The following is a 14588-nucleotide window of genomic DNA, read 5'->3' as shown; positions in this document are numbered from 1 at the left end:
GCAGTTTTTTTTTTCCTTACAACAATTAATTTATGTTTATCACCTTTGACTCTCTCTGGCTCTCTTTCTAATTCCTGTAACCTTACCCTAGGCTAGAACAATTGTTTCCTTTTTGTTGGTTATTAATATCCTAGCTTCACTTCTGCATTTTCTCTGCTTCAAAACAGTTTATCTACCATCATCATCAGACCTGTCCCAATTATTATTATTTTGTCTAGGTGTTAAACCTTTGACATTTTACTACTACAATAATTTCTGCAATATAGTCATTGCAAACAAATTGATATTAAACTGAATTAAGCATATTTTTCTATTGTAACAAGCAATTCTGCTCTTTTCAATTTGAATTTTATCAGTCCGGTGAAATATCAATTGATATTAATTATATTTTAGCTTTATTGCTTTGTGTCATTTAAAATATATCAAAAGCATCAGTTTAAATCATCTCTCGACGTTATTAATAATTCAGCTTCGAATATCAATCATTCTTAGGCATACAAATATCAAAACTTTCATTTAATATGATAAGGGATCAAAAGTTTTTTATTTTCATCCTCCTCCTCTTTAATGCGTAACTGATTTTAAGGAATGGAAAAGTCACACAAACGGTGCTTTAGTTAACAATCTCATTAAAATAAATCCTTAAAATCAGTTTTTAATGGACAGAATTATTTTCATAATATAAAAATAATAAAATTTATGCACGGATGAGTCAATATCATTTCTGTTAACTCCTTTTCAAGCTATTTGCTGAGTTTATGCATTTGTTCTGGAAAATTTATCATCAATTTGAGATAGTTTTCAACCAACATTGCTTTCCTATAAATAAAAACAAAATAAAAATATCAATTTTGTGCATAAATAAGCTAAAATAAATTGAATTTTCTCTCTCTCTTATTTGTTTGATATGTTTTTAATATTTAAATAGAATTTATTAAGCAATTTTAAAAATTATCCTTTTTTGCATAAATCAGTATGTCTGTCATTGTTCTAAAAACAGACTGCCACTCAATTATTAATAAAGGGATCAATTTTCTCACCCAGTACTATTTTTATTATTAAACTAGGATGGAATATTTTGTTATTTATTGCATAAGTTTTGTATATTGGAACTCATTGTTTCAAATAGCCAACTTAACTGTTTATAATTAATAAATATTGTATATTTATGCATAGTTTGCAATTACTTCGAATCGAGTTTGATTTACTCATCAAACTGTGAAACCGAGACTAGATTTCAAGTCGAATTTTAAATAATTTCGACGTCAATATTTGTATTTTGACTTACAGCCATTTGGAATAAGCTCTTCAAACATTATAAATACATTCACAAGTTACTTTATCATTGGGGAGTCAACTGTCTATCCCAAATTCTTTGTTGAGCATTTCTAAGTCTTTAGAGTCGACTGCTTCATACAGGTCGTGTCTTTTCAGGAGCGTCATGACCATTCTCAGTGTTGACCAAATGTTATACGACACTGCCGCCTGCGATTTTGTACCCTGTGGACCACGGCCAGCATTCTGTAAATTTAAGGTGATCAGAAGGTGTTCGGCTGCTTCTCTGGAAATTTTGAAAATAATACAGTCAAATAAAAGTTATAAAATTGGGGAATTATCATTTCATATTTAAAATATTGTCAGTTATAAAAAAGACTTAAATGTTATACACAAAAAAAATATGACATACTTGTATGCACCCAAATTAATACAACTAATTCCAAGATTGAAACGTGAACGTATAAAACCAGGCGATAATTCTAAAGCATGGTGATACGCTTCAATAGCTTCTTCGGATCGATTACTATTGGCAAGAGTTGCACCAAGTTTATTCCAAAGAAGACTGTCCTGTTAAAATACGGAAAACCTTAAATATTTATATAAATTATAAATGATATATTTCTGAATCTTATAATACAAAAAAAAAAAAAAAATTTGAAAATCAAATATAGGGGTTAAATAAACAAATTGCTTGGATTACTTGATTTGTATTCAATTATGTGCATGTAAACAGAAGTGTTTGTGATAATCAATATAAAACAAAACATATAGTATGATAATGGCATCAGTGATTATTAATATACAGTTTATTCTCATCTTTTCACTGCTTGAGTTTATTTTGAATATTTGTCACAAATATCATGAATCGGATATATGAATGAGATTAGTGAGAAGAAACAAACAAAAGAAAAAAAACCATTAAATTTTCTTTTTTATTCATTTGCATTAATCTCAAGTAACAGTTTCTCTGAAATAGAGTTAGTTTCACACAGATACAAGCACACAAGTATTTTTAATGGATATCTGTATAATTGACTTCTGACAATTTGATATCAATGTATCAGATACAACAGATAAATATTATAAACAAAACTTTAAAAATTCTTTTTATTAAAAATACATATGCAGTATACTACTTAACTAAGAACAAATATGAAATTATTTACATTTCCTGTAAAAATATTCTTTTTGATTATAGTTTAAATTGCATTGTTATACCCATTTGCACTGAGCATTTCAATCCATATTGTGATAAGATCAGCGACTGTGCTGTGCAACCTCTCTCGANGTATACTACTTAACTAAGAACAAATATGAAATTATTTACATTTCCTGTAAAAATATTCTTTTTGATTATAGTTTAAATTGCATTGTTATACCCATTTGCACTGAGCATTTCAATCCATATTGTGATAAGATCAGCGACTGTGCTGTGCAACCTCTCTCGACCATTTCAATCTTGACTGAAACAAGGTTCAATTATGGTCGACACAAGAGTTTTTGAAACTAGATCCAATCACAGGAGAGTTCCCACAATCCCACAAATGCAAGAAGAAACAAGATGGCTGCAGAACACATGTCGAACTATCAACAGAGAAATAAAAAAGACATCTGGAGAGACGATGAGATCTGGCTATTATTAAATACATGGCAAGAGAAAGTATTTATTTCTAACCAAAACTTCCATTGTGTTTGTTGGTGTTTGTGATTTATCGAGTAGTTATGTCAGTTTTATCATCGCATGTAATAGCCAGGTTCTTCTCAAGCAGACTGTCTGTGTGAACAGCTTGGAGTTTGATTGGCAACAGTTGCAATTGAGATTGTAGGTAAATCAAGATTAAGTGAGTTGTGGATTGTGTGCAAATGCAGTATTACTGTTGTCAGGTGGCATGTACGACCAACTATATTATGGTAAGTTCAGCCAAGATTAATTTCACCTATTTTCAGGAAGCAGGTAAGATTAGTAAGAAGGCGGAGGAATAAAGATTACCTAATCTAAACTATCGTGGTAAGTATGAAGGTCTCGATTAAATCAGAACTTGTAGTGGTAGACTGATATTTTATCATGTCTATTTATAGTTTAAATTGCATTGTTATACCCATTTGCACTGAGCATTTCAATCCATATTGTGATAAGATCAGCGACTGTGCTGTGCAACCTCTCTCGACCATTAGATTTTTTGAAAGAAAACGTTAAAAAAATTTTTTCCCCACTGTTGTTTTTAATATTTTATTTTATACTATCAAAAATTATAACGTAAATAGAATTTAAAAAGTTCAGCTTACTTCAGGTCTTATTTGCAGAGCGGCTTTGAAGCAATCTACGGCTTTATCGTATTCGCCAGTCAGGTTGAAGAGAATGCCCAGTCCACACTGCACGTCAGGATCTGGATCGTTCGGACACATCCGGGCCGCTCTGATGTACAGTTCACATATTTCCGAATGTTTTTCACTGAAATAATACAAATTTATTTAGAAATTACTGTATAAAATTTTTATTTAACTTTTGAAATTATAATATAAATCAAAATTTATCTGTTTCTCATAAGTATGATCTCTTTAAAAAAGTAAAATAATTGCAGACCTCTAAAGGAAAGCTGAGACACATTGCCAGGGCTCAAAAAGTTTGAACCAAGATGAACAAGTCTACTTGAGTAACAACAGTCTGCACACTTGCAAATGAGATGCAGAGGAGTCTATTTCCTCAGCAGTTTCGGTTGGTGTAAATGTTTGCAAAAATGACTAAAACCATTCACAATACCAATCAGAAAATGTACACGATTCTTGCTGAAAGCTATAAAATCCAGTTTGTACAGAGAGAAAGCTAGACAAAAATGCCTTAAACCTGATTTACAGAAAATATAAGCAGCCAAAATTGGCTGAACACAAACCCATGTTGTTAGCAGCTTAATTGTTTATACTAAGTGAATTTCAGGGGATTACAACTTCTCTGTTTGCTATCCAAAAGTAACCACAAAAACTTGTGAGCATGCATATTTGAAAAAATCTTATGTATATCTGATGAGAAATGCCTTAAAAACAAAGATCAGTTTTCTTGGAAATTTGACATACTTAACTTTCTTATCTCTACTACATATAAAAAGTGAATATTTAATATAATTGAAGCATACTGATCATTTATACAGGTGATGTCATTTTTGGGCTGTGGGTTGCAAGGGAACTTTGTAGGCATTCAGTAGGCTGCATACATTTTTCTTATAAAGTCACAGGCTTTAAGCCTACTGAGTAACAACATACTCCATAACTGCCAGTACATTAAGTACTAAAGTAATATATGGTAATGGTAAGCAAATTATTAATACAGTGGGTGATTTGTTAACGAACACTTTTGTGAAAGATTTTTATGTTCGGACAAACACAAGAAGAAGCGACGTAAAATAATGAATACTGATTGGTCTTCCCTTGAATTCAGGCAACAATTCAAAACTTTTCGGAGTGTGGGAGACGTTAACATCGATGCTCAACCCGGTATATACTGATCGGATAGTATTCCTCCAAACTTTGAAACTCTCCCTTGTAATTCCAGCCTTCTATTTTTCTGACAGAAACAATTCTTTTATAGTATTCGTGAGACTGTTGGGTGGGCACTCGTTAAGTTTTGTGTCGGTTCTTCTTTTCGAAAGGTGAGAGTATAATAGCAAAGGTAGTGAGTGGGCAGATGTCTGATGTTGCTGGGCTGTATGGCTTGAACAGGTCTACAGTAGGCTACAGTTCGATCTTATCTAAGAAAGATACTGTATAATCAAGAAGACTCAAGCAGCTAAAAGAAGTAACAAAAATCACATCTGAGAAGTAAAGAACATTGAAGAGCTCATAATGGAACCTGAAACTGATCAGACGACAGAAGAACACCAAGAAACTTGGAAAGATAGGTTTTCTTCTGAAAAAGAGGATTAATACTGATATCTGCTATTAAACAACTTTTGAAGAAGTGGGAGGATGTCAGATCAACGGTCTTGGAATGGCATCCAAACCAGATTGAGGTTAATAGGCTTAGGGATCTCTACAATTACAATGCTATTAATAACTTCTGAAAAATCCTGAAGAGAAAAAAGCAATCGACATTACACAAATTCTTTAACCCCACATTCTTTTTTTGTAATAATTTGGACATAAAGTTTCAGATTTTCTTGTAAACTTACTGATAAATTTATATCAATATTTTGTCAATCATGTAACTGCCCTATTTTAATGCACAAGCCATTATGAGCCAAATTATACACAAGAAATAATTTTATAATATTGACTTAAAGCATTAACTTGGATAAAATCTTAAAATTTATTGCAAACCATATACTTTTTTATTCAAAACTTGTTTGTAAGAAAAGATTAATAGTTTGTCTTTAGTAAAATTTTTATGTAATTATAAAATTTCACTTATTTGATGTCAGAAAACCTCATATGCCAGCATAGAAAAACTTTAATAAACTAATGTTTTTGATTGTATTCAATGATCTATCTCAGGTTTACAAACCCTAAATTGAACAATTTAGGAACACAAACATAAAAATTGTTTGATTTAGGGTTTATAAATCTGAGGAAGATTATTGAATATGATTGAAAATGTTAGTTTATTAAAGATTTTTTTAATGCTGCTGTACAAGGTTTTCTAACATTTAATATCCATTAAATCAGTGTTTTACTTACTTGGATAACATCGAAGGCATGGCAAACATTTTAAGTGACAAACCCAAGTCGGAACTTTCAGGCACCAAGTGCGAATATTTAGGATTATATCTGAGCCAATCCTGTAGCGTAACACAGGCATGCTGCTGTAGAGATTCATTCGTGTAACTTGCAGCAAGTGACATCAGTGCTACCAGATTCCTCGGATTTAATTTCAAACATCTAAAATAAAATAACTGTTTATTGTGCATAAAATTCTTTTAACGTTTTAAAATTAAGTCTACTTTCAGAAACAATATAAAGTTTATTTCTTACTGTTTAAGAGCAGAGATTGCTTGAGGTTCTTGTTCATTTTCTGCTTGAGTAGTTCCTAAATATTGCCATGCCTAAAAAGTATTATCATCATTATTTATATTATGATCTTTAAACTAAATGTTAAACCTGTAAAAAATTAATTTATATTTTATCAAAAACCTTGCTTTTTTTTAAAAAAATATTTTACACAAATTAACATTGTCCCAAATGTAAGTCAACTTCCAATTTTTTCATTTTTTGAAGAAAAACAATTAAAATCCAAATTTTTGGGCTGCAATTTCAAAAAATTGTAAACCTATAAATTCTCACTGTTATCATCTGTTTGTCCATCTGTCTTTCCTTAATCACGAGAAAGAAGTTAGATAGGTGAAATTCAAGACTAGATAGGTAACTTTAGGGGCAGGAGGTCTAATTAACTATATACAAATGTCTGGTACAAACAAGAAGTCACGTTATTTCAATTAAAAAATTCCCCTGAAAGGTGTTAGATAGATGATTGGCATGACTCCATTGCTAAAGGAAAAGTATGATGTACAGGGTCAAACCACTACAGATTTGAGGTGGAGATCATATATTTTAAATTAAAAATTGCAGCCCAGTCATAATAAATAACTTCTTGTTTGAAATTGCAGCTCAATCATACCTAACTGATTTGAAAATTGTACTCAAAAGGTTTGTTTTATAGAAAGAAATATAATAATATATAATTTGTCACGTTGGTATCCAAGACACATAAGTGACAAATTGTAACTTGTTGGTTTCTTTTTTGGTGTGTCAATATCAATCAATCAATGAATAAAATGAAATTAATGAAAGTTATAAAGCAAAATTGAAATGTATTATGCACCTGGTGGTAGACTGTTCCGAATATATATTTGCCAGGGATGTAGGCTTCCTTGCATATTTCGTGCGTATTCTGGAAAGTGTACTTCCAATTTTATGACTATTGAAAATGAAACCAAACTTTTTGTTTTGTTTTTCCTGTTATTATTTTTTTTCTATAACCGTCATTTTTATAAAGTCTAAAACATGTAATTACAAATTTATATATTTGATATGATTATGATGGAAATTTGTACTTTATAACAGAATAAATTTTGCAGTAAATTTTCAGCAACCTTCCCCAATTTTTGATGATTGCTTGATTATTTCACTCTTAGGAGTCTTTACAAAAAAACTACCAAACTAAAATTTCTGTAGATGTTACCAAAACTGATCAATTCTGTTGAATACAATTAAAACAATCAGTTAATCAATTATTGTTTGATTATCGTTAGTTTGGTCAATATTACAAAAACAATTGATTAATGAATTATTTAGAATTGTGTAAACACAATTTCCATGCATAGTTTTCAGGTCATAGGACAGGTCCCAAGTCGGCTGACTTTTAGCTTCAGTTTACCTCTGTACAACACACATCTAAATCAAAAAAACTTTAATTGGATTCAAATGTAGATCAAGAGTGATTTTTCACCTTTATAAAACTGGGAAAAACATCATATAATATTCAGATTAATATGGTATTATATGTTGTATTTACTGAAATAAAACAAAAGGTATTTTTAAAATTCACATTCCATTCTATTATATTCTATGAATATACTTTTAGATCATTGTCAGGCAAATTTAAATCTGTAATCTTTCAAATTGGAAAAACATTTTCATTTCACAAAATCAATTTTAACAAAATATAGTGGATGATCGTTTAACGAACACTTTCGCAAAAGATTTTTATGTTTGGACAACAAACACAAGAAGTAACGCTTTCTTTAAGATTTGTAAAACTATATTTTAATGGTATTATCTATACATGGTTTATGGAATGAGGCTTTCACAATTGTATACATAACATTTTTTGCATTAGTTAATTTCTGTTCTCTAAATTTTTGTAAGTGCTTTTCTGAACTTTTTATTTAAAAAACTGATAATATTATGGGACCTAAAATCCATAATATTATTGTCAAGAACTGTGTTCACTATAGAAACTAAACAATAGCCATGGTAGAGTGGGCAGACGTCTGATATTGTAAGCAGATGAATTCAACAGGTCTACAGTAGATACAATCTTAGCTATAAAAGATATAATCAAGAAGATTCAAGCAGATAAAGGCATAACAAAAATCGCATCTGAGAAACAAAGATGTGTCATCCATGAAAAAATGGAGATTGCTTTTAGTTTGTTATTACATGTAAATAAACATAGTAAGAAAGTATATAATTTTTATTTATTTTTTGGGATTTCCAGAACAAATTAATCAAATTCCCACGAAAATCTATGGTAAATTGATAATTGATTAACAAACAATTCGAATAGCAAACATGGTCTTGGAATGGATTATGTTCGTTATCTGATCATTCACTGTACATGATTGTATGTTTGAAAAAAATATTATTTTCACAGTCTTACAAGACTGTGAAAGATTAGTAAATATATTTACCATTTCGTGTTCCGGATTACTCTGCACTGCAGCTTCAAACAACAATACAGCACTTGGAATATCGCCTTCTTTTAGTTTCTCTAGTCCTTCTTCAAACGGTTCGGAGTGAGTTTTCATTGGATTATCTTCTGCAAACTGATATTCCTAAAATACATACATAATAAATGTAACAGACAACAAATATTCTCTGACTGATGAATGAATGATAAATTCTTTATGACATTAAATTAAATAATAATTCCTTTTACTCGAAACAAGTGAAAAAGGTTTAGGTTTGAATTTCAAGCACAGAGTCAAAGTCATTCAATATTAATTAGCGGAATAACAAGTAACAAATTGCTATGTGTTTACAGTTTTATTTTTATTTGCAAAATATAATTATTGATCAATCTGTGTTTTTAGAAATAATTGTAAATTAAATCAATTTAACTTTAAGTAACAATTGCTTATTTTATATTTGCTCAAATATTGAAGTAAATATGTGAGAAATTCAGCATCTACTAAGACAAAAACTGTTATGATGCATGATAATTGAATGTCACTTTACTCAATAACTATAGGAATGATTAAACTCTAGTTTAATCATTCCTATAGTTAATAATAATAATTTTTTTTATTTAAATGACCAAACTGTTAAGTTTAAAAAACCAAAATTATTCTTTATTCGACAATGTTTCTTGTCATTCTATGGCCAACCTTGGCTCACACCAAATAAATTTTTATTCTCCATCATTTATTTTTATTCATTGCAAGCTGAGAATGGTCATAAAATAGTCAAGATTATTATTTAATAAAAAGAAATTTTGGTTTCCCGAAAGTAGCAATCTGAACTTTTAAATCATGCAAAGTTTCATATTTTTCTTTTTCTAATGTTTACATAAAATATTTTTTGATTTCACATTCAGAGAAATTACGAGATTTAAATTCAAAATGATCATATACAATTTTAACAATTTAAACATGGAAAAAGTTCATTAATTCTTTCTCAAAAGGTCCAATTTTGCTGCAAACTACAAAATACATTGACACTCCGTTATTGGTATTAAAACTCAACTGTCTGTAATATTAAAAAATATTCTTACCTTGTATGGCTCAGAGAAATTTTCAAAATCATTCAGCCAGGAATGTTCTTCGGGCTCTTCCCTTAAAAAGAAAATTATAAAATTATTCTTTGATGATGTGATATTTAAAATAATTTTATTGTTTCATGTAATTTTTACTGGGAATATAAGGAGAAAGTTTGCCCATTTCACTAAAGTGTTTTTCAAAGTATTTAAATGATATATTAATATATCATGTCTAATAAGTTCAATTTACTGAACTGTTATAATTTTAAATTGTCTGTAATATAAAAAATGGTTAGCTGTTGAAGAGAAACAACAAATCATGATTTGAACAATAAAAATTAATATCCTTTGCAGTAAATTATTATATTATAGTGAATATTTTTTAGGTTGCAATTTTAAAAAATTGTAGACCTATAAATTCTCACTGCTGTCTGTCTGTCTTTCCTTAATCTTGAGAAAGGAATTAGATGGATGAAATTCGAGACCAGATATGGAAACCTTGAGGTCAGGAGGCCCAAATTAACTATATACAAATGTCTAATACAAACAAGAAGTCGTGTTATTTCAATTCAAAAATTTCCCCCAAAAGGTGTTACTGATAGATAGATGATTGGAACGACTCTATTGTTGAAGGAAAAGTATGATTTACTGTACAGGGCCAAGAAGATAGTGCAAAAAATCGAAAAAATAAATTTTTTTGCAATTTTTGACAATGTCACAATAAGTTTACTTGTTATATTTAAAGTAATTCTAATTAGAATTTTATTAATTTAAATTGATTCAATAAGTGCATAATATAGGAGAAACTTTTATCATATAAGTGTTAAATTACAAATAAATGTCGCTAGACCGACAAGCACTTTCGACGATAATTATTTTTGTCTTCATCAGGTCGTTAAAAACGGTTAAATTCCTTTTTTTTTTTTTTTAATACAAATAAGTACTCGTTTCAAGTGTATTAACGTTTTGGAATGGAAACAACAGTAGAACGTAAGAAAATTTTTTTAAAATAAGTGCTTGTCAGTCTAGCGACATTTATTTGTAATTTAACGCCTATATGATAAAAGTTTCTCCTATTAAACGGTCGGCGTGCTGTCCACTTCTCTATTATAAGTGCATAATAAAAGCACCAAACTAATAAGCAATAGAAAGTTTATGCAAACTTGTAGTTTACTGTTTAAAATTAAGGTTACATTGGCATATGGAACATCATCAATGTCTACATAATTCCCAATATGGTTTCAGACACCAAAAATCTGCTTCTGATGCTATTTACTTTGTAAATAACACAATAATAGATCTTTTGAATAATGACAATAGATTTGTACTCGGGATAAGCTTAGACATAAGTAAAGCTTTTGATAGTACATGGTGGCCGCTAATACTGTTACAACTTAGTAGGAAAAAGTGTCCCGGGAATTTATATAAAATTCTACATAATTACTTATCTGAAAGAACAGCAATTATACAACAAGGACATAATACTGTTTCTCGAGACGTTGAAAGAGGTTGTCCCCAGGGTTCTGTCCTTGGTCCTTTGCTCTGGACAATTATGTTTGACTTGTTCCTCGAACAGAACTTTGGGCAAAACATGATGGTTGCTTATGCTGATGACGTCATAGTATTAATTGCAGGTAATACCAGAGCAGAACTAGAGAGAAAAGGAACTACTGTCTTGGAAAAAATATATAAATGGGGAGAAAATCATAAACTAAGATTTAATACAAATAAAACAAACGGCACAATTTTCAACCTACCTAGATGTCCCAACCTCTTTCTTAGGGTTCCCACAATTAAAATGGGAGGAAAGTCAATACACATTGACAAAACGCTAAAATATCTAGGCGTAATTCTTGACAACAGACTTGCCTGGGACAAACATATTGAATTCATTACCAATCGTACAGGCCGAATTTTCCAAGCTTTTTCTAGAGTTGCCCATAATACCTGGGGCCTTACTTTTAATGCACTAGATACAATATACAACCAACTCTTTATCCCCATAATAACATATGCTTGTGGATCATGGGGATGGGCTTCTTCTAAAATACATCCAAAAAGAAAACTGACTTCTGCACAAAGAAAAGCCACCATCCTTCTTACTAAGGCCTATAGAACTGCTCCAAATGCGGCTCTACAAGTACTGGCAAAAAAAACCCCAATTGAATTACATATAGAATATTATAGTCGTATTTTCAATTTAAAATGGGGCAAAGATATATCGACTAATGAATGCAATATTCTGGCATCAGAATTAGAAACCCCAACACCATATCGAATGAGTCAAAATCCCAGTACCCAACCTATAAAAATTGAAGAGAATATTTCTTATCAAGATATCATAATCTATACCGATGGTTCAAAAATTGAAAACAAAGTTGGGTGCGCTTTTGTTGTTTTTTCTGACAACACTGAAATATATCATCAAACATTTAAATTGGGTGAATTATCCACAATCTTCCAGGCTGAGATGATTGCAATTCTGGAGGCCATTGTGTGGACAAACAGAGAATACAAACTCAAAAACATCATCATTATAAGCGATAGTGCATCTGCTTTAGCAATAATTAAAAGCACCAAATTAAATCCAATTTCTACAAAAATTAAAGAACAAATAACTGCCTCTAAAAACAATTATAGTTTCATGTGGACCAGAGCACACGAAGGAACTATCGGGAATGAAAGAGCGGATGAATTGGCTAAGTCGGCCACTAATGACCAAAATTTAACGATATCATACAACAAAATTAGTTTACAGACAGCTAAAAAACTTTTATGGAATGATGTTTTGTATAAATGGCAGCAGAAATGGAATACATACAAAGAGAAAACTACGTACAAGTTCTTCCCAATTATAAAGGACATATACAAATATCATTGGATACAACCTACACACTTATTAACACAATTCTTCACTGATCATGGAAAATTTGCAAAGTACTTAAATAGATTTGCAAACTTAAACACCAATAGATGTTCAATATGTGGTGATGTTGATGGGAGTGAACACTATATATTCAACTGCCTAATGCTTGAACAAGAAAGACTCGACCTAAAAACAATTGCTATTCAGCTAGGTATTTCTTGGCCTTGTACACAACACGAATTGATTAATAACAAGGAAATGTTCTACTATCTACAAATACTCATTAAAAAATACAACGATATCAACACAATACATACCTAATTGATGGTGGACAAACAGAGAATACAAACTCAAAAACATCATCATTATAAGCGATAGTGCATCTGCTTTAGCAATAATTAAAGCACCAAATTAAATCTAATTTCTACAAAAATTAAAAAAACAAATAACTGGTGTTCACACCATAAACCAATTACCTACAAACTTACGAACTACGGCACATATAACAATAGCTCTATACGATTAACGAAGCCATAGTGTATGTAAGTGGAGGGCCTTCAACTCGTATATATATGTATATACTCGTAATGCCTCTGCACATCATGGTACTTCGGACCTAACAGTATTTAATAAATTCTGGGTACTCAGTATGTAACTTTTAAGACTCTCTGTGATTGTCATTGCTTTGATCGGTGTTGCGGTCTTGATGTACAGCAAATTATTGTGACAGCGTAACTTCAAAATTACGATACACTGTTATTGATTTCAATAATCGGTTAATCCATGATTAGAGGAATTTTGGAGAAATTTTCGAGTCTCACAACATATTAATGGTGTTTTGTTGAGTTATTGTTGGTGGGGCTGGAAGGACAGAAATTCTAGAAGGTGACTTTCTGAAAACTATGAACTCGTCGATCTGTGAAACTCTTTCAAGATTCATCCCGGTGATTTTGCGTGGCGAATTCATCGATTGTGACTCTCCCAGGATCATACTCGAGGATCATCAGGTGGATGGGAAGGGGTGCCGTAGAGACTGAATAAATAAAATAAAAATCAACACCTTTAAACATCCAGCAAATCGTTTTTTAATATTTAAAAAGACTGAATAAGAATGATGTTCAGAACTCTCCAATCGAACTTAGTGGACTGCAAGGAGTGTCTTGAGATTTGAAGATCAATGAGGATCTTCAGGCAAATTGGAATGAGTGTTAAATGAATATGAACTGTTATATTCACTCTCTCATATCCAAATATGAACTGTCATATTACTCTCTCTAATATAAATTTTTATTATAGAATTTTAAAATTAAAATTAAATAAAACATATCATACAAACCACAATTTATATATGTGAATATAAATAATCATAAATGTTATTGTTATTCTTAAACTTATAGCATTCATTACAATTGTATTAAAAATTGTTTATATTTTGTTAACTAAATAACTATGTTTCACCTCACATATATATGTTATTTAAATACTTAAAGACATTGTTAGAAAACTTATATATGTATATATAAATATTAATAATTATTGATAAGAAAAGAAATGTCACAAATAATTTATAATATTGTTATATCACAAACTATTTTACTAATTAATAATGTCTTCATTTTTATTCTAGAATAATCCTAAACTTTAATTGAAAACTTTAATTAAAAACTAATGATTGTTATTAAATAATTGTTAAATATAGTTACAAATATAACTAATCCGGTTATGCCTATGCGGTACCGGAAATGTACATTTTATATGTACCTAAATAAAAGATTGTGTGTGTGTGTGTGTGTGTGTGTGTGTTTAAAATTAAGAAAATTGTTAATAATATGCCTATTTTTTTTAAAGGTAAATGGCAAGAAATAAATTTACAGTCACAATTTACTTCTGACAAATTTTTATGGAATTTTGTAAGCATGATATTATCATTATTGTACCTATTTCAATACACGCATTGGAGCTCAGACCTTTAGGAAT

General features: G+C 30.2%; 1 protein-coding gene across 3 annotated transcripts in view; it reads right to left on the bottom strand.

The window, feature by feature from the left end:
• Window positions 1-4: 4 nt before the first annotated feature.
• Window positions 5-14588, bottom strand: part of LOC111627150 (peroxisomal targeting signal 1 receptor-like) — a 54606-nt gene continuing 40022 nt past the window's right edge. For all 3 annotated transcript variants that reach the window (XM_023370728.1, XM_023370722.1, XM_023370735.1), the window contains exons 10-16: window positions 9761-9821; window positions 8679-8822; window positions 6241-6311; window positions 5947-6147; window positions 3565-3730; window positions 1688-1845; window positions 5-1561 (exon numbers count right to left, since the gene is read on the bottom strand). In XM_023370728.1, coding sequence (XP_023226496.1) covers window positions 1354-1561; window positions 1688-1845; window positions 3565-3730; window positions 5947-6147; window positions 6241-6311; window positions 8679-8822; window positions 9761-9821 — 1009 coding nt within the window. In that variant the 3' untranslated portion in view covers window positions 5-1353. The remainder of the gene's footprint in view (window positions 1562-1687; window positions 1846-3564; window positions 3731-5946; window positions 6148-6240; window positions 6312-8678; window positions 8823-9760; window positions 9822-14588) is intronic.

Source organism: Centruroides sculpturatus, unplaced genomic scaffold (genome assembly GCF_000671375.1).
Source record: "Centruroides sculpturatus isolate CEXI.00-Female unplaced genomic scaffold, Cexi_2.0 scaffold33, whole genome shotgun sequence".
Classification (NCBI taxonomy): domain Eukaryota; kingdom Metazoa; phylum Arthropoda; class Arachnida; order Scorpiones; family Buthidae; genus Centruroides; species Centruroides sculpturatus.
Note: the sequence above shows the minus strand (reverse complement) of the source record. Positions and strands in the feature narration are given on the sequence as shown.